This window comes from Dermacentor andersoni, chromosome 4, assembly GCF_023375885.2.
Source record: "Dermacentor andersoni chromosome 4, qqDerAnde1_hic_scaffold, whole genome shotgun sequence".
NCBI lineage: Eukaryota > Metazoa > Arthropoda > Arachnida > Ixodida > Ixodidae > Dermacentor > Dermacentor andersoni.
Genome location: NC_092817.1, coordinates 82134216 through 82158915, shown reverse-complemented (window position 1 = coordinate 82158915; position 24700 = coordinate 82134216). Strand labels below are relative to the sequence as shown.

The following is a 24700-nucleotide window of genomic DNA, read 5'->3' as shown; positions in this document are numbered from 1 at the left end:
TTTCTTAGAACATGTAATGAGTTCATGAAGCCTCAAGAAGCCTCAGTTCACTTGTATATTCCTTACTGTAGACCCAATTGGCTCACGTGGCTGTTGGTTAACTTGTTTTACAGTGCACTGATAACGCACCTGCACGACTGCTTGGGCAACATGAGTACCCAGGCGTCCGAAAAGTACATTGACTTGGTTGTCAAGGCAAGTTCACTCTCTTCTTTTCTCATTTAATATGCCTAGTTAGATGCGCACATACAAAGCAAACAAACTGTGTGCTTGCTTGTGTCTTTGTGGAGATGGACGCCGTATATGTGCAGTCATCTTGGTATAATTGCTATAACAAATGTATACCTTTTTTTACTGCACTGGCAGCACATGCTTTTTCAACTGTGACAGCATCGTATGGAAAAGTTGCGTTCCTTCTCTTGTAATCTCGGAGCTGCCAGTAAGTGCCTGCTGCAATTGTCTTGATCATGGCACCTACCATCAAGCTTTTCTTGTAAAGGTGGATGCTTCTGGATAAACTTTTTACTTTTTTTCCTCAAAAGCTCCTTTGGTGGGTTTGTAACAGGGCTGCTTCAATGGGGCTCTCCACCGTGACTTTATTAAGACGCTGGAGTGAATGCTATTTCACCTCCTGAGAAATTCTTGCTCCATGCATCATGGTAATGCACATAGTGAATCGCCCATTGCCTGCACCATCTGCACAAATTAGTCTCGCATGGGCGCACATCACGGTAATGGATCACACATCACTATGCTAAAATCGTATAACTGGAGCATAATGCACTGCATTGACTTCACGTCCAGGATGGGTCAGCGTCGGGCATCTGGCATGTTTGCATAGGGAACCCGTGTGTATGGGCACCGCTTTAGTTGATCGACCCATTGGACTTGGGCTCCTTGGAAAGGCATGGTTAGTGCTGTTGAATCCTTTGTGCAATCACCCACATTCCCTTTCGTTGTAGTAATTGCACCATCACCGCCTGTTTGCCTGTGCCCCTTGCCACCGAGAGGTTGTCTTTTATGCAAAGCTTAGTCATTCGGCAGCTGAGCTTACCTAATTACCTAAGCATGCTAAAAGCACAAAATCAGAAGCACATTTCCAGATTTGACGGGAACGAAAGCAAAGAATTTCGTCTGCTCCCATATGGCCAGCACTATATTGGATTGTTTCGGACATTTGTATTATATTGAATATTAAAAAAAATTTTGAATGCTTGGTTTCCGAATCAAATATGTCTGTAGATAAAGTTTTCAATTGGTATTTGAAATTTTCAGATATTCGCGCACCCATACTTAAAAGATGGGTTGATTTATTGAACTGCAGTGCCTTGTGATATAGATATTTATGCAGCATAAGCACCAAAATAAGTGACATTCTGCAATGGCTTCTGAAATTTTTAGCTAGATAGCTTATTAATAAAGGGAAAATGAGACATCCACCCAATCATGGTAATTGCTACAAAAAGCTCATAGGGGTTCCTCGAAAAAAACGCTTCGCAGTTGAAAAATTTGTCCTGGCCCGGTTTATATTAGAGTTAGATAGCTTATGGTGCAAACTTTTTTCATCGGTTTTGCAAGCACACATGACTGCCAACTATGATCAGTGCTGTTGCCTCATCATTGTGTAAAGCTTGGCACTCATGGGACTCGGAATCAAAATGCATTGAACAGTAGATTACTTGCGGCTCACTCAAGTGGTTGAAGTTTGCTTAAACAGGGTGTCTACCAACCGGGAAAACCGGTAATTCTCAGGGATTTTTAGTAGTCTGGAAAAACTCAGGGAAAACTCGGGGATTTTGTGCCTCTATCAGGGAAAATTAGCTTTAATTTTATTGAAAGGGTCGAAAGTCGCGGTAATGCTGGCTCGAATAACAGACAGGAATCGTAACGAATCATCTTTGACGCCCTGTCGTCGGCTGGAGGAGTTGCCAGTGTAGAATCAACGACTGACTTTCCGGATTCCCGATAATTTGGACGGCTTCGCGGCACCACCACGTACCCCATAAAGTCAATGTATCAGAACGTCTGAAATTTCGGACCCAAGAACTCTTTGCCGTCCGATTTTCCGGACGTTCTGCGTGACCGCAGGTAGGCAACGGCATTAATCAAAGCCACCACCGCTGCCATTTTGATTACCTCGCCGCCTCGAATCGGCGCTATCGCATGCAGATCCGCTGGAAGCCGTAGCCACCACTGCGGCAACGCTACGCCTAGCTGCTTCGACGTTCGCTATTAAGCTTCTTGCCGTTTGGTGCCGTGTTTCTTCATTTCTCCGCTGTCAGCAATAATTTTGGCTTCGAAGCTCTGAAAGCATGGCGCATCCATAATGCTGGTTCCTGAAAGTTAGTTTCGCCTTAGTACAGTTGTGTGACGCGGTGAAGCATTAGCAAAAGCATTGCGGTAAAGCTTAACAAGTGTAGAAAGGGGCAATTGTCACGGGACACAGTATGTATTCCTTAATTTTACACGCGTGCACCCGCCCTCTCCTGTCACAGTAGGAGCACCGCTATGCCTAATAAGTGTACTGACAGGCATTCAGAGCTTTTCCAGACGTGTCTGTGTCGATTTGAGCCCTTAAGAGCAGTAAAAGACGTGCATTTATTTTTTCGGACTGCTTGATTTTTCGGAAGTATTCGCGGCCCCTAGGGGGTCTGAAAAATTGGACGTTGACTGTAAACTGACCAAGAATATGCTTCAAATGGTCCGTAGTGCGAATGCGCGACAAAAGGAGAACGAGAACAGAGAGGTCCTATGCATTGAGGAATGAACGGGGCATGAAGTATGCAAGTGCTTCTTTGAAGGAGCCTGAGCTCAAAAAACACTCTTGGCTGACGCTGAAATGCAGGTGTCCCTCATACAAACCAAAATAGACTCTTTAAAGCAGTGAAACACAACACTGAGGCGTCGTGCGCGGGCTGAGAGTATGTCAGGACAGTTGAGGTTGATTTACGAGCTGTTGAGAGACTCTCAATTGTGACAAAATTGGGGCCTCATACCACTGAGCTTGCTATCAGTTCGTATAAATAGCTCATATTCGAAAATATTTGCTTCTGTATGCATCTCCTTTTTATTTGTATTTGAGAATGTCCAACTCGATTTGCAATTTCTTTCGAAGACATCTTATTTGCTGTGCATTTTACTGACCCCTCCCTTCTATTCTTTTTTTGAATAACATAAACTTAGTATTCAAATCGGATTAAGTCGGTTCCTTTAAAAAAAAATTTTTCATATTCTTACTAAAGAGTGACAGCATCGGGCGATATGGTTCCAGCCCGTCTTGCCATAAAACATAGTTCTACATCACTCGGGGAATTTCGCAAAGGCACTCAGGGAAAACCTGGAAAACTCAGGGAATTTGGAAATGTCAATTTGGTAGACACCCTGTTAAACGAGTGCCTGTCAGCTCTACAGAATAGAGATATCGGAGGCAAAAAATTGGGAATAATGTTTTAATACTTTCTTCGTTTGGTTTATCATGAAGGCAGAGTTTAGAGCACAGACGCAGAGGACACTCGCACGTTCACATGCTGTTTCACTTAGCACACGATGCTTTAACTACGCAAATAGTGTGGTCGTGAAAGCTTCGCTCTATGCGGTTGTTGCAGTGCAGTTATTATTCATCTGCGAAAATTTCTATAGAATAACTGAATCATAAGCAACGACTACACTTGTGGACTACACGTCGTTTGTGCACGTTTATGCTTCCAGTGTGCGACTTCCGTTTTGGTCACAATGTCAAACCATGCGCCGTGGCTGCTTGCACCAGAAATGTGTCGCTACACTCGCTCACTCATAAATAAGTTCAGTTCTGCAATGTCTTCCACGCAATAATTGCATCATGTTTTTCTGCATAAATGTTTGAGACCTCGATGGATACTAAAAGCAAATAATAAGTAAAGCTGAAGTGGTAAATTAATACTCAAGAAGATCTAAGCCATCAATATTATCGAAAATAGAGCTTTAGTAAGTGAGGTATTTAGGTAAATGTAGGACACTACTTAAGTCTCCCAGGAAATTCTAGTACTAGTCCGACGACTTAGCAACTCCTCATTATAATTATTTCATGTGTACTCAACCAGTGATAATAAAAACATCATTGTATTGTATTCTAAAATGAAAAAAATGCTAAAAATGTTCAGAAAAAAGAACTCATTGATGTTACCCTTGAAAACGACACTGCAGATACTCAAAAAGTTGTTTTCACTCGACCATGTGCTGCCTGCATTGTCATGTTTTGGTAGTTGCTGTATCGTGCAGTACTGCGCTTGTTTAATGTCTCGTAAAGCTCGTACTAAAGAACAAACACGTGCACAATATATTCAAACGACAGCGACACAACAGACAGATCCTGCAGCACTGTCACGTCTCGCTCTTGGACCGTAAACATGGATGCGGCATCACAAAAAAAAAAATGTTGCAACAAACTTTCATTTTTGTCGAAATAAGCACAACTGTATGCCTGTAAAGAAATCTTGAACATGCCTGTCGTGAAGCCAGTGTTTTAACCAGAGAGTACTAGGTCTAGTTCTAGTTCTAATATGCAGTCATCTCCAGTAAAAATGCATTCCATGTTGCCAGCAGTAAATGCTGCAACGCCGTCTGATAACTAGAAAGCAAAACACCTCGCGACTTTATGGATTGCAAGATTGTGTGCGCGCTAGCTCAGATACATTGTACTCAGTGCAAGATGAGATGAAGCAAAAGCTAATTTTACAATTTATTTCTTGCTGTCACGAAGGAGATCAAGTAGAAAAAGCTAATTTGGATATAAGTGGGCGCACTGGCTGCTGTCATGTTCTTACACAATCGCGCGGTAATGGGCAGGCCGCCTGGCGAGAAGTGAAATTTCTGTAAGCAGAAAATTCTGCTTTCATGTGATATCCTAAGATGCTGTCAGCTGTGTCTTTGCTTGTTTTTTGCCTGCACTGTCGCATTTTACGCAAAAAACAGCGCCGGCTGTCGCATACCGTTTTACTGAACTACGGCAGTAGAGGGCGGTGGTGGCATAGGCAATATCGCATCTCCTTGCTCGTGGCTGGTGATTTTAATAGCTCTATAGACTCGCGTTCTCTCTCTCTCTCTCTCTCTCTCTCTCTCTCTCTCTCTCTCTCTCTCTCTCTCTCTCTCTCTCTCTCTCTCTCTCTCTCTCTCTCCATTCCCTTCCCCACGTGTAGGGTAGCAAACTGGACTCAGTCTGGTTCACCTCCGTGCCTTTCCTTCTTCCCTTCTCTCTCTCTCTCTCTTTAATAGCTGTAGAGGGATGCAGACCCTTCGGACATGGTCTTCTCTAAGCAAAAATTTCCTTGGTACAAAACAGCTGCTATGGGGTTTCTGGAATGGTACTGTTTTAACAGCCCATGTTGACATATCTGCCTTTAGTGAACCTTTAATGGTATGCAATGCACTTCTTTTTTTTTTTTTTTTCGCAAATATGAGCAACAAGACAGGTTGTTCTTTGTAGCATTGCCTGCTATGTATGAAACTGAGTATAGGTCAGTGAAATTTGCGACTCTACCTTTCGTCCACCTCAGCTGACGTCCCCAAGAATGAACTATCAGTAACTTGCCCGCTCTGTCCATCCTCTACTTTTGGTGTTTGATTGCCATTTGTTCCCTCCTCTTATGGGTTGCAGTGCTTGTGGAAGATGATGTCCTCGCTCGAGAACATCGTGGACGAGCTGAGCCTGGATTTGGTCCTGTTGGACCTGCATCTGTTTCTGAAGGCGTACCGTGGTTCCTTCTGGGAGGGCCGGCCTTCAGACACACCATTGCGCACAGTGCGCACCATCATCTACAAGCTGGTCGGGCTCAAAGGTCACAAGGTGGGCCAAATTGACTGAACCCCAGGGTTGGAACAAACCTGTGACTGCATTGGCGTCACAAGTCTGTATTACCTAAAACGCCTTAAAATGCATGTTTATGTTATACATTTTCTTATTTCGAGGTAGCTTGCTCTCTTCTTTAAATGCTAACTGTTTACATAATGGGAGTTGGGAATTATTTCCAGATGTACGTCAGTCCGAGCAGCTCATACATTTAAGCTGTATAAATGAGCTCTCGAGCCCTTCGTAGGTCCTAGGAGTCTAGTTAGCCACTGGCTTACATCTATCCAATACTTATCAAATGGTTCACTGTATCTGGTACCCGCTGTGGTAGCTTAGTGGCTATGGCATTGCGCTGCCGAGCTGGAGGTTGCAGGTTTGATCCCAGTCATGACAGCTGCATTTCGATGGGAGCAAAATGCAAGACTTTCATGTATTTGAAATTTAGGTGCACGTTATAAACCCCATGTCACTAAAATTAGAGTCCCCTACTACGGTGCTCCTCAAAACCCCAGAATAAATGTTTTTTTTAACTATATCCGGTGCAACTTTTTCGCTACACCTAAGACTTCAATTGCTTTACTATATCTGAGCTTAGTAATTCTTTATTATCCACTATAACCAAAGCATGCTACCGTATTCAGTGCTGGTATCCAGCGGCGCATTCCAACAATCTGTTAATGCGGTAGTTTTGGAGCTGTGTTGCAGGCTGTGTTGCTGGATGTTCTCTCGCCAGCATTTACGAGGGTCATTTGATAAGTGTGGTAAAAAGCAATTAGAAATACCATGTTTGCGGAAAACTATATTTTATTTTTCAATGTAGTTCCCTTCCAGCTCCACACGCTTCTTCCAGCAGCGCTCCAATTTTTTTATCCCCTCAGAAAAAAAAGGATGGCTCGAGGTCCTTGAAGTGGTCATTTACCACTGAGATAACTTCTTCATCTGAAGAACATTTCTTTCCACCCAGCCAGTTCTTCAGGTTTGGAAAGAGAAAAAAGTGGCATGGGGCCAAATCCGGAGACTAGGGTGGATGAGGCACAACCTCAAAGCCTAACTAGTGTAATTTGGCCATTGCAACAAGCGATCTGTGGGGCGGAGCATTGTCTTTGTGAAAGAGATTTTTCCGTAGTGGACCCAGGTCGCTTAGTGCGCAATTCTTTTTTCGGTTGATCTAGGATTGTTGCATAACATGGTCCTGTTATTGTTTTGCTATTTTGTAAGTAGACTACAAAAATTATTCCTCATGAATCCCAAAAGACCGTCGTCATCACCTTTCTGGCTGCCTTTGCCTTTTTTCGAGCACCTTTATCAGGCCCATTCCATTGCTTTGACTGCTGTTTAGACTCTGGAGTGTAATGATGTGTCCACATCTCATTGACTGTCACAAATAGATGCCGAAATTCCTGCGGATTGCGATCAAGCATTGATAAACACAGCTTCAAGATGTCCGCCCTCATGCGCCTTTGGTCGATCGTCAGCTGTTGAGGCACCCAACGTGCACAGACCTTCATCTGCAATTTCTCATGAAGAATATTGTGAACTCTCTGCCGAGATGCCTACAATTTCAGCTATCTCTCGTACCTTCACTCGGCCATTCTTCATTACAATTCGATGATCTTCGATATCGTTTCTGGTGTGGTGACCTCCACTGGACACTCGGGGCTTGCTTCATCTTGCGTCGAAGTTCGGCCACGTTTGAATTCATTTATCCAGTAGTAAATGGTCTTCAGTGATGGTGCAGAGTCTTCATGAACTTCGCTCAACTCTGCTTTAATTTGGGCAGCCGTCCAGTGTTTTAAATGAAAATGTTTGATCACTGCTCGAAATTTACCTTTTTTGCATTTTGGCAGGAATCGCCGCACAGCTCAGTAGCCAATGCCTGTCGGAAGCTTACTAACTGTCGGTACCAGCGTAAACAAGTTCTGCTGTCATATGAAGGGTGCTTCTCGTGCGTCACCTAGAAGAAAACAGAGTAGTAGAGCCATCTCTTGTATTTTTACCATACTTATCAAACGACCCTTCTACTACCAACCACACTGCTGAACGAAAACTGCTTTGTCATTCAAGCTTGACTGTGTAATAATCCTCTTGTAGCCAATGGCCCTGATATCTGCACTTCTTGCTGGCATTATGCAGCAGTTGTAAATTTGTACTTCACAGTCGAGCTGTCAGGTTATCTCATTCCTACAGTGATAGATGTTACAAGCACTCTCCCACTACATTTACAGCATTGCTGTAAGCATGTAGGGTCCCAGGAACTCCGTCAATTGTTTTGTTGTGACTACAACAAGCCTATTTCGCAGTTTTCGATTTGTTGTACTGGCGAAATAGGGCTATATTTCACTGCTGCTGAATGCTGAGAATATCTGCAGTTGGGTGTCATCAAGATTCATTGTCCGGTTTACTCAGTCTTGGATTGTAATACTTAAACCAATAGTGGCTTTCTTCACCTTTACTGAAAATTTTCGTTTTCTTGTAGTAGTTGTTTATGCTGCTAAGAACGAAGTTGCAGGTGCTATTACAGGCTGCAGTAGCCATATTTCAGTTGCAGTGGAAGGCTAAAATGGTCGTGTACTTAAATTTAGATGCTCTTTCAAAAATCCCAGCTGGTCAGAATTACCCCACTAAGGCAGCTCTCATAGCTGCAGTGCTGCTTTGGTTCATTAAACTGCTTGAATCTATCAAAGAAAGCTTTTTTCAAGTTTCACACAATTAAACAGTGGAATATCTGACTGAAAAGAAAGTGCATTGTGTGGATGAAGATGTATTTTATTCCATGTTGTAACCCCCCTGCTGTAACGCCTTTGGGCGCTGCAGGGTAATTGATGAATAAAAAATAAAGTAGTAACCACTGTGGCCAAATGGTGTGCTGATAATGGTATCGCAGAAACCTATTCGATTTTGACTGGCCCATGTGCTGCCCGAGATTTCTGTACTGGCATGACAGATGAAGCAGTGCATTCCGTGCTTTGCTTGACTGTTGGTGTTTTCCCACTAGCCGGCAACTTTACATACAGAAGAGCATGGGGAAAGGATAAATCCACTGTAGGACGACATTTGCTCGTCGCAGAGGCCCCCAGATGCATCAGTGCGATGTGCATGGTTTGTTATATGGAAACTGCAGAACATGGTTCGCTAGATTGCCTGGGGAAATCTGTGGTGTTCAGTAATGCTAGGATTAGGAAATTAAAAAAAAAAAGAAAAAAGAAATTATGTTCTATGTTTTGTTAAATGTTTTTTATATTAAGGATTCACAGTAATTGTTCAAACCATGCATCACCTTTGCGACCTGCTGTCACCAGTGTTTTGTTAACATGGTATGAAAAAAGAACTTATCTTACACCACAATTTTGAAGTTCTTAAACTGTGCTTGACTGAACATCCTCATCGCAACCATCAAGCATTGCATCGCAGTAACACCCCCCACCCACCCCCCTAAATTGTTTGTTTTGTAGCATTACTGTAAAGACTAAAACCGTGCCCAAGCTCATGTTAAGCACAAGGCAGGCCAGTAAGTATAATTGCAGTATTAAAGGGAAGGGTAACGAGAAAAAGACATGGGTAATAGGAGATTGCTGGGAGAGGCCAAGGTCTTAGTCTTGCAGTGAATAAAATTTGATGACGAACAGGAAAAGGTGTGCTTGTATCAGTTTGTGTTGTCTCAGAACCCATGAAAGCTGCTCTGTGGAACCCAGCTAGTGAAGCTGCAGTTCAAAGCAACCGAAGCAGGCACTTCGAAATCACATTGGCCATTCGTTTCACTGTGCAGCTGCTGACATATGCAGAGATGGTGCCAGGCCAAGAGGAGTCTTCCCTTGTGAATACAATTACCAAGATGCTGAAGATGCACGCTCGGAAAAGTGCGGAGATCTCTGCCAACAAGGGTTTTTCCGACGACTCTCAGAACAAGGTATTGCAGCTAAGGGCAAACAATTGATGTTTCTTTGTGTGTACTTCTAACGCAGCATGCTGCCCTCTGCTTTTGCTTCTGTCTGTGTGGGGTTGGTCCAGCAGAGAGTTTCTGCTTCGCTCTGAGGATACACAGACTTGGATACTCTAAACAGGGGATGTTAGTTTGGACAATCGCTTTCAGCAGTGCTATCGCCTTCGTGTGACGTAGTGCTCAATTAGCCAATCAGCTCATCCACTATTGAACAACTAACCAGTAATTGCAAACTGAAAGTGATATCGCTGAAAGTGATTGTCGGACTATATGTCTCCAATTCTGCGCTGTATGAACTATGGGATAGGGCTTATGTTGTCCAAACACTACTCGGTGTGCTGGGGGGAACCTAAAGAAACTTTTTTAGAACACAGGGTTGCGGGAGGGTTCTAATGTGACCTGTGATTCTGCTATGAGCTTCAAGTGCATGTTAAAGGACCCCAGGTAGTCAAGACTAATTTAGAACTACCACTGTAGCGTTCCCCTCGACCACTGTGTGGTTCCTTTGGGTCATCAGACTCCATCAGTAAACCTAGCCTGGTTTTAGATTTTTTTGATATTGTCTTGCTTGGTGCAGCTAGAAGCTCACATGAACATTTTTTTTTCTCTCCCACACCTCAATTTGTGCTGCCAGAGCAACGATGAATCTGAGCAGAAGAGTGTCCACCAGCAGTTCAAGAATGTGATGCACAAGTTGAGCAGTGAAGACGACTTTGACGAGGTAGGCTTGACTGCCTTATCGCCGTCTTAGAAAACATTGACTGTGGCCAAACTCCCAAGAACACTTTGGCATTCCATATTTTTTTTTTCTTTCTGTGCTACGGACTTTTGATGAGACTGTGCCTTGCCAAATGGTACCTACTGTGATAGTAACTGTTGTAAGATACAATGCCTGCTTTTTTTTTTTCTTACTTGTGGATTGCTGCGCAACATGTCTCCCGTGTGGAACAGAAAGTATGTGATAACGCTTGGCCCATTGTTTGTTGTGAAGGGCATACAAGGGCAGAGTTTGTCTGCCACATGCTGTAGTCGTACCACACCTGCGGGGTACTTCTCTTTAAGGGGGCCCAAGAACAACTTTTCAACATGGCAGATTAACTGCTGATCAAGAGGCCTCGCAGTTTGTCCTATACAAGCCAAATGTTGCTCCCAGCTCACTTGTGTTTGAACCTCGCATCCTTGCAGTGAACCTCACATTGCTACAGTGCTCCAGGAAGTAGAAGTATGTATTAAAATCTCATTATTGTAGCTTCATGTGAATGTGACTCTAGGTCCTGTTTTAACTGCTATATATTTAGTAAATGACATTATTTCAGATTCATTGTGGCAAGTGGAGCCCTATTTTCATTGTAATGCACACTTCAGTTTCATTGTAATGCGCACCCGCTTGCAGTCTCCCCTGTGTAGCTTCCAGTGCACTAAAGGAAATGAAAGGAGACGGAAAGCTGCTGATTGATCCGATAACTATGTCTAACTTTGCTTGTGCTTGAAGAATTTAAAAAGTTTTTGCGGGAAGAGATTCGTGAGGCAACATAATTTAATAGTGATGTCTATCTATAAGTTAGAAAAGTGTTTCAGGGCCCCTTTCATGTGTCAATTCATCGACTCTTTTTGGCAAAAAAGCGAAATGGGGCAGCATCCATGTTCATTCTGCACCATGCCTCCTTTCATTCAAGCACCGAAGGAAAGTAAAATGCCTCTAATTATCTCTCCCTTTTTCTAGCTAAAATAAAATGCTGCACACACGTGTGAACACACAAACAGGAATAGGAACACATGACAGAATCTGTTGAAATGTTCAAAGGGCAGCACGCATATGTGGCCGCAGTCATATGTGGCTGCAGTTGGAACACGTTCCCTTCCTTCTTGTTCAGCAAGAGAAGCAGTGGCGTCAATGCTGTCACTTACCTGGTTTTGGTCATGTGAGCTTAACCACTTGATCGGTTAAGCTCACATTTAATCGTGACTACAAAGAAAATAAAAACTTAGTTGTGTTAGAGCGTTAACGTTTTCCCTGCCTTGGGAAAAATGGCTGTTTTTTGAAGGTTACACTAGATTTTTTTTTTTCTGAAGAAGCTATTTCACTCAAAGTTTTATGCAATATTGACAACAAAGCAGAATGAATCCATTTTTCAGGCTTACAACTTTTATTTACTAAATGTATATCATAAAAAAATATAAATTGCCAAAAACAAGATTGTAGAATAAAATCGGAAAACTTTAAAGATACGCTTGCATTTAAAAAGAGAAAAGAAAATGCTGTAAAATTTTTGAAGTATTCAAAATGTTTTGCTTATAGTCACTATCTGCAAGTAAATCAAGTTTTCCTTGAACACTACTTACACTACAGCAATTTATCTGGAAACCGTGCAGCTGGCTGTGCCATGTAGCAAAGCAGCTTCTCAATGTGAAACATAGGGGAACGTTGCAAGTCTTTCAGTAAACTTTTTTTTTTTTTTTTTTTTTTGCTGCGTTTTGCTGTCATGAAAGATTTCTTGCAGTTTCAGTACCTCTCAATGTTAGCTGGCTAGTGCTGAATGGCTTCAGCTGGCGGAGGAGTGCAAACTAGTGGTGCATGTTCAAATTCCGGGTTGGTTTCCATCATCATCGCTCTCAGAATCGGTCAGATGAAAAGGCAGCATCCTCCGACTCGCTGTTGCTTGAGCGGTCGATAAAGTTGGCGCAGACGCAGTGGAACCACGAGATACGCGTTGTTTTGGAGGTGGCCATTTTTGTTTTCAACTCTGAAGAGCACGCACGCATCTTCGATACTAATTGAAAAATCGCCGCCAAGCGAGGAAAAAGACGCTAACTCCGTAAGAAACGAAAGTTTAGTTCTCCTACCATATGTCGCATGGCGCAGTGTCCATAAGTGGTGCAGGATGTCTTGAAAACGCCGTTCGAAACTATCGTTAGTGGGCTAACAATGCTCAATGGGTGTGGTAGGTATAGAGTTGATTGATTAATCAGAAGGTTAATCTATCAATCGCCCAGCCCTAGTCTTAACTAGGCAATGCTACAGCAACGCAGCAGAAAGCACTAATTGTGTGGGGCAAAGGAGCATCGTGTCTTAAGATATGTTCACCACTGTAGCGGTGAATGCACCAGCTCACGGAAGTTTGATTAGGCACTCTGGTATAGTATTTACACACATTTTGGGGGATTTTACAAATTCCACTATATACAAGCACAATTTTATCCATCTCTTGTGGAAACACAGGCTCCCTCTCTCGCACAGCAGTAGTAGTACAAAATGAGCAAGCCTCATTTCAACAGTAGAATACACACAGTTTGAAAAGACATTGTGCACCTTAGTTAAAGAGAAACTCTGGCTCAGCCATAGTTGGTCTAACTTGTCGAAGAAAGTGTGCAACGATGGTAGAAAGGTAGAGCAGAATATTGAAACACTCGGGGAGTGCAGGACATAGTGACTGTGGAAAAATATTGCCTCTCTCTTTTTCTTCTTTCCTTTTTTGAGGTAGACTGCTAGAAAAGCCACTAGTGCCATTGGGCTTCTGAACACTCGCTGCTGTGCAGCTCGCCACAAGTGGTTTACCCTTTGTTTTGTACATCTCAGTATTGGATCACAAGGAAATAGTGTACATGAACCAGTATGCAAAAGAGAAACATTAATGGTAGCTGGAGAGGTCAGCCTCTGAGGCTTGGCATGCTACTCCAAGTGTAATAAATGAGAATAAAAGACAAAGAAAGCATATGCATGCACAAACACGTTTCAAATGCACCATCACACACTAGTAAGTAGGCAACACTAATCGCAATGAATTGAGCAAAGTGGGAAGTGGAGGCTATATGCCAATGGCAGTAAACAAAATGTTGCCTGTCATCCTTCTGGCGTGCTGTGCATGCTCATCGTGTAGCACAATACTAAAAGAAAAGTGCAATAGGCAGCTTTTTAATGTGTGTAAAGAATTCTTCACCAAAAAAAATCGCTATGACTGTTTCCTCTCCATGCACAAAAGTGGTATCTACTTGAGTTCACTATGCTGGAAGTTTTTTTTATGTATTGAAAGGGATTACATTTTGAATTAGTGTTCCTATCCCTAAGTACAGTATTCTTTTTCCAGGCTGTTACTTTGGTTCATGAGACCTATAAGCTTGCAAAGTTTGTTTTTCCAGTTCATCTGCATTCATTTGAAGCTTCAGGTAGACCTGAAGGGGAAGCAAATGCAAAACGCGTCAACTGCACTTTTGGTCACAATGCTCATTTTAAACTAGCCATGGGTAAAATGTTTCTGAGCATGCCTGCATTGTCATTTTTTATTTCGGTAAAGCTTAATTATTATTATTATTATTATTATTATTATTATTATTATTATTATTATTATTATTATTATTATTATTATTATTATTAAAGCAACATTATTGACTGATTTATTGCGGAAACTGTTTGCATGTGGCGCCGTTTGGAGCATTACCGTAAGCCAGTAAGGGCTTGTAGGAATAATGTGGCGGATTTTCTTATGCATAGTAAGAACTTGATTAATGCAGAAATATTATCATTGAAGCAAATTCATGAAATGTTCGATGGTTCACTTCACTTTCTTTTGATACTCTGCTAAAAGCTGTTTTGGGGCCCCTTTAAATCTTATCTGCAGTGCACTTTGAAGGTTCACAATAGTTACTTTTCCTTTTTTCTTTTTCCCTAGTGCTCAACTTTAATGAATCATGTACTGCGCCTGGACTAGGGCTGTGGTAGTCTGTCTACCTTCTTTCCCACAATTACGTGTTCATGTTCCTGATCTTGAAAGATCACTTGTTGTAGAAAGTTGCATACATTGCTGTTTTTGCATTTAATGGCTGCATTTACGAACATTGAGACATTTAAGTGTAAATGAAACTTGCTATCTGGGTTTTTATGGTTAGCTCTTTCATAGCCAATATGTACATCTTTAGTTTAAACATTTTAGCAGGTACGAGATGGAGTCGCCAACAGCTGAGCTGGCGGCAATGTTCTTGTGACTCTTTGCTCAACTATACCACATAAACCTCGTTATTTCATTCTGTGGATGTGTCCTCTTTTCTGCTGGCAAGAAGATGGTAGCGCCACAGTGCAATGTTTCTTATAGTATGTGTTGCTCCACCAAGAAGCATCGCACTATAGAAAAACAAAGCATTCCTCTGCATTTAGCTTGAATCCAGCAGCATCTGGCAACATTCGATGATGCTGTCAGTGCCGCTGTTGACACTCCTCTCCTGTTTCCACTTAAACAAACCCTGACATTTTTTTTACACATTTCAAATGTACACACAATATTGTGTACAGAATGCTTCCTTCGTCTGTTTGTTTGTGGTTTCTCTTTTCTGTTTGTGAGGTGTGTTGTCAGGCCTCTAACAATGTATTGTAAACAAAACGGGCAGTGATCGCATATCATTCACAACACAGGGTGCCTCGTGGCACTGCTTCGCAGGAACATGGAGCACAGGCTGGCATGGCAGCGACAGTGGGTAGACGAAAAATGCAAATTCATGTCAACCGGATGTGGACGGTGTTTGGAAACTAGGAAAGAGAAATGTGAACATGACGTTTGGAATGATGTAGTGTCCACATGCCATTTAGAGGAGTTCAGAGGAGTATACGTCGAGAAGAGACTGCTCAAGGGTAGAGACGCGAAGGAGAGGGTAAAATGCATGGCAGCTGGCATTCTTGATCGTTCCTGAGCGTCATTTTCAAAAATTCTTGCGACTGTATGCTCGTTGTAGACTCTTACACAACTGCCACTATAAACAAAATTTTGACCTCGGGTTTGTTTGGGGGCCCTTTAAGCATACTTAACGCAGACTCTGTGGCATTCTGCTGCTGAGCACAGGATAGCAAGTAGGATTCCCAGACATGGCAGCCACAATCCAACAAGGGTGAAATGTAAGAGCACTAATGTACCGTGTTGTGGGTGCACGTTAGCCAAATCCAGGTGGTCAGAGCTCTCCACTACAGCATCTCTCATAGATCACTATGCAGTTCCAGGGCATAAAACCCCCAAACATTGGTGCACATATGTCCTGACTAAAAAGCTCTCCATTATCCAGAATTGATGCTTGCTGGTATGGGATAGTAATCTGTGAAAGGTCTTGTTTCTGCCATAGAATCATCTGGTGCATGTCTGAATGGCTTTGGATATGATTAAGCCAATGCAAGACTGTGTGAATGCTGCCCCGTTTTGTGTTTCTCAAATACAGCATGTTGATGTATTTTGTTGAGTGAGACGAATTCCACACTTTTCTTTACAGAAGCATTATGCTTTGACTAACATTACTTGCGAGTTTGTTGACTGAATGGAAGATCTTTATTGATATTGGATGTGTAAACATTTTTGTTTTCTTTTTTAGGCTGTACTGTATTTCACACATACATTTCACCCCTGCATATGATTCACACTTCTGACTACACCCCTTGGGAAAAATGGGGAGACTAATATGAACATATGATCAGTAAATTTAACAGCTTGCAACAAAATTCAGCAAACTTTTTCATAAAGACAATCTGGAAAAACTGTTAAAACAAATCGCAGCTTGAAAAACAGTTTCACTTTCCCATCATTGCCTCTTTCGTTGCTGCTTTCCGCAAAATATTGACATAGATTAGTCACATGCAAAATGCCATAGAGGAGGGCATGGACATGTCATCTTTCTGTTAGTTCTTATGGCTTTTATTGTTTTTAGCCTTTTTAAACTGTCATGTCTTTCTGTGTCGTTCCATTTGATTACGAACAAGTTATTCTCCTTGAGAGCTGATTTTTTTCTTTCTTTTGTAGACTTCTCAAGCAAAAAATTTAGCTTGGTGGCCTTGCTGTGAACTTGTACGCTGCAACGTAGACACTTGCCTCTATGCTTGTAAAATCTTGTTTTCTTTTTTTGCTGCCTAAAGCTATTATTGTGAGAGACTCGACTGTAGGACTCCTGTCTTACGAGTGACTCATCTTGCTAAGGTGGCAGGCCTGCTGCAGTTGCTGACATCCAAGTGTGCGTTCATGCAGCCATATTTTTTTTTCATTGCATGCCTCTTGAGGTTGCAGCTTTCAACATCATTAGTAGTCAGACTGTGTTTTGTTTGTCTGCCTTGCATTCGCTATTGCTGGATGTTGCTGTGCATGCGCGAGCCTTTGCAAGGTGTTCACCCTAATTTGCATTCGCTGTAGCGGTAACAACTCGTGTGTACATTTTGTGCTTGTGAATAATAAACTTGTACACGGATTCTCTGGCTTGCTGGCTAAGTGATTTACATTTTGCATGAAATGCTTCAGATACACAGGTTTTAGCAAGTTTCACTGAAAAACTAGTGTAATCCAGAGTTCGACGGAAACTTGTCTAGTGAGGAATGAACATAGTGGGATAAAATGAACACGAGCCAAGAGGTAAAACTAACCTCTTGGTGAATGTTTGTTTTGTTCCACAATCAAAATCTAGTGGCAGCCTCAGGGTCATTTAAAGAGTGTATTTTGTCTGCTTCAGGTGCTCCAATAGGTGCTGCTTGTAGAATTGCCATATCTGCTTTTGTTGTAAGTTTATGGGCCTTTATGCCTGATGCCTCTCTTTTTCCTCTAATAAATTTTTGTAACAGATTTGGACATCTAAACAAGAAACTTGCTCCCAACAATAACAAGAATGACTTTTCAATTTAAACAAACCTCATTCAGTGGTTGCCTTAGGCGAGCACTTCATGAGTTAAAATAGGATTCCTGATAAGAAGGCCCTGTTCATAACATTGGACCAGAACCTTTGTCTTAACAGTGAAGATGTCATGTAGTGATTATGATTTTATTGCTAGCTAGTTCCCAGTCTGTCCTATTAACTGCATGGTGCGCCAACCAACTTAGCCGTGGTAAGCCCTCTGACAATTTGTCACGCACTAGCACCATCGTCAACCGTGAACCTTTTTGGGGTGCGTGCTCCAGAGTGCTTGCTGTCTTCGCGATGACCGCGTGCATACCTCACGTTGCCAAGCTGGCAGTCCAGCTACATTTGCCAATATACAAGTATGCATTCATGCAGCTGTATTCATGCAGCTATTTATGTAGCCCGCTTTGTCCAGTATTATTGCAGTCATTTCCTTGGTTTGACAAGGCAGCATTTCTCATTACGTTTTTATTGCGGAGCATAAGCACCAGTATAGAGGAAAGTTTATTCCAATAAGTTGTAGCCCTCCACAGTACAACTAGTGCTTATCTAGGTAGTTTTATATTCACTGTTCTATAGGGTGCACCATTATAAAACTGAACATTCAGTTGGTGCTCAAGATAAGATTACTGTAAAAGTATGATCTTGCACCTCATTTGAAAATACTTGTGAAGTACTACTTGCTCTGCTGTCAAACATCTTGCATCTGTTCAACCTTATGTTTTGGGGCTCAAAGGACAATTCATGTTCTTAAAAGAGAATCAAGTGTCTCCATTTACACTGGTTCCCGCAATATGTGTGGCCCGTTTCTGGAGCAGCAAAGTTCATTTGGCATGGAGATTACTTGTATCAGTGATGTGTCTACTTCAGTTCCAGTTTGAGAACCATATTTCATGCTTGATGTTTACATTAGAATTGAAACACTGGTGAAATTAACCTGTAGGCTAGTGATGCCTGATTATCTAAACTGCTGAAGTTTAGTTGTTGAAAAGTGGCTTGCAGTGTTCTGGGGTTATAGTGCGGCACAAATCCAGTACTTTTAGGTGGAATGCTTCCTTTTTTCCTTTTTTTTTTTCAGGCACATTTGTTTGGTGCGTAAGGTGCAGTGCCTTTTCAGTCACCCTTCTGAGCATATGTAGCTTATGGTAGCTAGGTTGTAATAGCTGACATTTTTAGTCCGTTGCATTAGTGAATATTCTCAAATTTGGTTTCTAGTGTAGCGCTATGGTATTGTGGACACCTGTACTGTCAGATGTTGTTCCTCTAGCAAGTCCTTTCAGTTTGCAACATTTTAAGTTGTCTTGGCAAACGCTTATCCTCATCTAGGCTGCTTACATGGCTTCAACTATTCTTATGCTGTCAGCCACTGTCTGAGTGCGATACTGAATGCATAACCCAGCAAAGCACAGGAGACTGTTTGTCCTGTATGCTGTCATCAGAAATGCAAAAGTGCTTAAGAGCAGGGACCCAATGTGACCACTAGGTGGCTGTGGCGACTTTGTGCTGCCGAGCACAAAGTCGTGCAACCGATTTCCATGCACAATGTTTGCTTTCTGGTGGGGGCAAAAATGCAGAAATGTTCAATTTAGATGTACGTTTAGGAACCTCATGGGGTTGAATTCAGAGTTCTTTGGTATGGCATCTCTCATACTTCATGTGTTGCTTTGGGACGGTAGACCCTATAATTTGGGGTTTACCCAAAATTCTTTTGATAGCTGTTGCATCCGAATGTGCATGATGCCAGATTCAATTGAACCCTGCTAGCCTTCTTGGCTTTGTCATGTCCTGCTCTAAATTGTTGACCAGGCAAGGTGGCCTGGCCAACAAGCCATAATGTCACATTATCATGATGGTGAAGAACGACTCAATGCTTAGCGAGAGTTAAAAATCCAACTCCTTATCTGGCGAACTTGTGCCCAGAAAAGCGAGCGATGTTAAAATCATGACCACGTTGAGCACAGTTATTGGTTGTCAAAACTCAACAGACCCTTAAGTTGATCCACTATTTATGCACACATTGCTGTGCATTTCAAAGTGATCACTGGTGCTCATGTACATTCAAGAATTCACAAGACTATTTGTGTTTCACACACAAGAAAAGCCTATGCCATAGAATAGGCAACATGAAATTTTGAATACGGTAGGGCGCATCATGTTTTGAGCAATAACTTGCTAACAATGATTAGTCCGATAAAAAGTGGTCGCCTGCAAAATGTAAGTACATGTGACGCTATTTATGGCGAGCAACATTAAGAAAAACGAGCTTGAATATATATGTCTCTCTTTCTATTGTCACGACTTATTCTCTGCCAGAGTTTTATTTGCTTTCCTTTTCCAGAACATTCAGGTACTGCACCGGCTGTGTAAGAAGAACCCAGGCATCAATGTGGACCAGCTTTACCGCAGCCTTGCACCCCACGTCCGCGAGCTAGTGCGAACACGGCTAAACGAACTTGAAAGACAACCTCCAGGCTCCAATGTAGCACACGTTCTTCCTCTGCGCATGAACGATACCAATCGCCACAGCTACTCTAGTAAGCAAAATGTTCAGTTCTTTTGCACCTGCTTGCAGCCAATGTGCAGCTGCTGCTAATGCCTACCGCAGCAGCTTTGAAGACGTTCCTTTTCATGCGGCCAATGTTGCAAGCACCTTTGTTTGTTGTGATCTGAAAGCACAGGGTACGTTTTGTTCACGTGCTTGCATTTAAGCCGCAGCACCAGCCTAGTAGGCTAACCTTTCATCCATTGCAAACTGTACATGGGAGTGAAACCATGACTGCCTTAAGCATTGAGCTGCAGCAGCGTGAATTGACTGACACCACACTTTTGTAGATTGTGCATGGTGTTGGAGAATCATAATCTCCTTTAAGATGCAAAAATGTCCTTGCTGAAGTTACCTTCGAAATCTATTCGTCATTGTTGCTTAAGGTACAATAAAAAATGCATCAAGTCTGCACCAGAATCTCGGCTGAAATACATTATATGTGGTTGCCGCTTTATTATATGTTTTCTCTTTGGTAGCACAGGCATGTTGGTCGACATGCGTGAGATTGTAGCTCCAAGCACACTGGCATTGTGTGGTAAAGTGTGTTGAAGTGATGTGGCATTCCTGTAATTAGTTGCACTTCAATGGAGCCGTACATAAGCCTTGCACTTGAAAAGCCAACATGCGATATAATATTGCAGCACATTTTCGTGCAGCAGAGTGGCTTAAATAATGCAGTGATGGCTAGGTCTGCAGGTGTGCGCTTTCTTAGTAGTGGGAATGCTGCACCAATCTGCACTAACTGAAATTTGTTGCCCGTATTGCAAAAAAAAAAAAAAAAAAAAAAAAAACTTTATCTAAATTGCGCCATTGCTGCCCCATGACATACTTTCAGCAGTGCAAAAGTTGAGGAGCTACCACACAATACAATACAAAGTGTAGCACCACTGTACTTGTTAGCTGCATTTGTTCATGTCGTGAGACCAAACTACCCAGAACCCCATTCACCTGAACAAATTATGCACACCAAGATCAAAACTCTGATCAGATATCGGAAGATCAGATAACCCAGTTATTAAATAATGTTGAGGAGGAAATTCACTTTTTATGCACCTCAGTTTAAGCATTCTAAATCATGACATTTCGTAGAAGTAAATATGCTCCCTGAACTTGTAATACTGATAGAAAAAAATTGCTGGATTGGGTGACTTAAGTGTGTGTATTCTTCTTGCATTTCAAGTTTATCGGAGCTATAATTCCATGGGAATGATCTGTGCGTGTAATGTGCATGAAAAAAGTGTCACAAAATGTGTGCACGTAGTAAATATATGTAACGTCAATTGGAACAAGTACCTCTATGGGGACACACTTAGCTCTTCCTAGAAAGCAAGAATATCTTTTGAAAGATTTTATCAGATGAAATGGATGTAATATTTTTCTTTAGTCTCCCTCTAATGTTCATTAACTTGTGCAGTTTTGTCCAGCGCAGCTGGGAAACACAGTTTTTAGTGCAAGCTCACTGCAGCCAGTCACCTGCAGTGGTGAATCACTTATTTTGTTCCTAGTTCTTTTGATGAAATAATTGTAAATTAAGGAGAACGCTAAACTAAATTTTGTTTCTCTGGAGCAGGTGCAAGGTTTCCACTAAGGACCACATAAACACAATATACATGCTCCAAAAGTAGATCTTGCCTGCTCCAAGATGCCGAGACATTCCCGCCACTGTCCTCTTTGTGTTTCATTACTCCTCTCTCTCTCTCTCTTTCTCTCTCTCTCTCTCTCTCTCTCTATATATATATATATATATATATATATATATATATATATATATATACACACGTACTAAATTATACTGGTAGCCATGAAACTCCTACTTCTTGTGAACTCAATCAGCTTGGACTTATATTCAATCTGCCTTGATCTTGATTACAGTGTGCTCATGGCTGGTGACCTGTTTTGTATGGTGCTTTCAATTTCTTATACTATGTCATTTTCCATTTACAAGTTGCCACGCTAGTTTTTGTCAGTCATGCAATGTTTTCTGCACTCTTCTTTTTCTTTTTTCCCCAGGTAGTCCTCGGAAAGGAGACTTGTCGAAGCTGCCCAAAGACTACATGCACTGGAATCGAAAACAGTGGGCAACTCGCCTTAATGCAGTCTTGGATCAGCTGAATGTCAAGGGGCACTTTAGTAACGATGACTATCCCTCGTCGGAAGACATTCCCGACGTTAGTCACTTCTTCCTCTACTAATAATACCACTTGCATGTGCATGTGCTGCAGATGTCCTTCTGCAGTAGTATTTAGAGACCATGGTCATGTCAACGGTATTTTGGCACACCAAATGTTTCAGAAAGGGCTGTCTACCATTGTTTAGAAGAGCATTCTCACTGTGCTAGTCTCTAGACTCCTGCAAAGTGGACGTGCTTCAGTCACTGACTCTTTATTTTGTCACACTCTTTATTTTGTTTGCACAACTATGGCGATAACCATTACTGTAACAGCTAGGTGCAAATATATATTATGGAATAGTTTTTTTCTTTTTTTTTGCTAATGTGAAGGTATGGCTGCAATATGACACTGACGTGCACAGCATTCCCAGATGGCTTACAGCAGACAGATTACAGCAGACAGCTATGGTAATCATATCACAATTAAAGCAATCCCACAAGCTCCCCAAAATCTATTCTCTAGACCTTGCAACAAGTTTGCCATGCTGGCTCAAGACCATGGTTTGTAATCCTTGCCTTGGCACTGCTTTTGCTTCATTGGCATTACTGTAAGTGCTTCGGTCTTGCTAGTGGCTTCACTATCTATCTGGCAGCTTTACTGTAATTTCTGCATTGTATCATCCATGTCCTTCATTACTGCTTCATCCTGGGGCTGGCTACAGTAGAGGCAGCACTGGTGTGCTAGAACTTCATACACAATGCTGCTTAAATAATAAAATTGGTGTAAAGGGTTCTTCCACCTATTCTACTGGTTCATCTGCATTTCTATTCCACACAGAAGTAATACTTTGTGTATTTTGGTTAAGGAGCAACATGTTTACGCTTGTTTTGGACAGGCCCTTGCTGTGGCGTTTAAAGGAGTACTGATATTGCATGCAAAGAATGGAAACAAAAAGGACCATGGAGATTTACAAGAATGGGAAGAAAGAAATTGAGAAAGGAAAATCTGTATGATAACGCAAAGGGTAGTGCCTTGCTATTTGAGGCTCGAGCTGGTTGCCTAAGGACAAAAACATACCAGAGCAAATACTCGCAACAGGATGAGGCATGTGTATTCCATAGCAAAAATCCGGAGACTACTCAGCACATCCTAAAGGAATGCAAAGGGATTCACCCGTAGGTAATGTACACCTTCCAGAAGCATTTGAATTTAAAGTGGACGGAAGCATCAGCCGGTCAGCGGTTGAGATAAGCGAGAGACTTGTAGAGTATTGGTGGAAAGAAAAGCAGGGAATGAATTGATACTACCAGATCCGTTACAGGCGTAGGTAACGCTAAAATGTAGATAGAGAAGTTTTAAATAAGATAAAGAAGATTAGGGAGATGTATACACAAATGCTAGAATGAAAAGCATGTATGGCATACCTGATTAACTTGAGCAGGCTAGGCCAGTGTTTGTCACCGCCCCACTTCAAAGGAGATAATCATCATCACACGACATTTTGTCTTTTCGTTAAATAAAATGCCAACCCTCTAAAACCTACAAAAGGTACTGTAAAGCGTCAAAGCACCCTAAATAATTTATTATACTTGTTATACTAACCAGCCTCAGTGTCCACGAGGTGGGGGCATTATCATTTGACTTCATCACAGAATTGGTCGCTCCATTCCTGTGATTGCTGTAGCTGCTAGTCTGAGAGCATCCAGAAACTTGCACAGCACTCCTGTTCATTTTAATTTTTGCCTATTGGCATTGTCATCATACCTAGCCTGAATGCTATGCAATGTCACAAAAATTTTGTGTCATTATCTCTCAATAACGTTAATGATGCCATGGGCAGCATTTCGAGACCAGCTTTGGTATCAAATTAAGGTATCTTTGCTTGATACTTGCTAGCACACATTTCTTGCTCATAAAAAGATGCTGCTTAACATCTCTAACTTCTGAAGTATGTAATTACTCCTTTAACAGTCTGTAGCTGCCCTGTTGTTTATCCTTTGTTGCTGAAACATAAAGTTATTTTGTCCTATTGCAGATATTCAGTGAACCCCTGCATGTTCACGAGGCAAGGTATCAGCAAATTGTGCAGCAGTCGGAGGACTTGACGAAAACAGCGCAGCAGATCATCGCCGACCTCAGGAATCGTGGTAGAAGTCCGGAGGAGTCGCACTGCTGAGCAGCAGGGCAGTTTAGGTGCTTGTTTAGCAGACAGCTAGCTATTCGCCCACACCACGCATCTGACGAATAACGTATTCATCCTGTGTAAATAAATGTGGAAATTAACGTAACTAGTAGCATCCCTTAGGCTTCATGATGTGCTTTTAGTTTATCTGCTTTTAAATGTGCTTTTATTGACGCGAATAAATTATTCCACCAAGAAAGGGCTTTTTTTTTCTTATATATATATATATATATATATATATATATATATATATATATATATATATATATATATATATATATATATCGTCATGGGTACAAAACTATTTGCACTATGTATTTGCGAGAGATACATAAACAGCAGCTAATAATCCCGAGATCTGGTTACCACTTCCTCGTCGACATTGTCCTCTTTTCCCACGGTAACACGACCCCCGGCGGGAAAGGCACTGTCCCGGTGCTTCAGACAGGGCCATCGGTAAGGGCAT

At 41.9% G+C, this 24700-nt stretch overlaps 1 protein-coding gene across 3 annotated transcripts in view; it reads left to right on the top strand.

The window, feature by feature from the left end:
• msps (msps cytoskeleton-associated protein 5) overlaps positions 1-24433 on the top strand; it is a 107987-nt gene extending 83554 nt beyond the window's left edge. For all 3 annotated transcript variants that reach the window (XM_050183308.3, XM_055073963.2, XM_055073962.2), the window contains 7 exons: positions 114-195; positions 5633-5821; positions 9591-9731; positions 10399-10485; positions 19735-19930; positions 21952-22109; positions 24088-24433. In XM_050183308.3, the coding sequence (XP_050039265.1) occupies positions 114-195; positions 5633-5821; positions 9591-9731; positions 10399-10485; positions 19735-19930; positions 21952-22109; positions 24088-24228 (994 nt within the window). In that variant the 3' untranslated portion in view covers positions 24229-24433. The remainder of the gene's footprint in view (positions 1-113; positions 196-5632; positions 5822-9590; positions 9732-10398; positions 10486-19734; positions 19931-21951; positions 22110-24087) is intronic.
• The last annotated feature ends 267 nt before the right edge of the window (positions 24434-24700 follow it).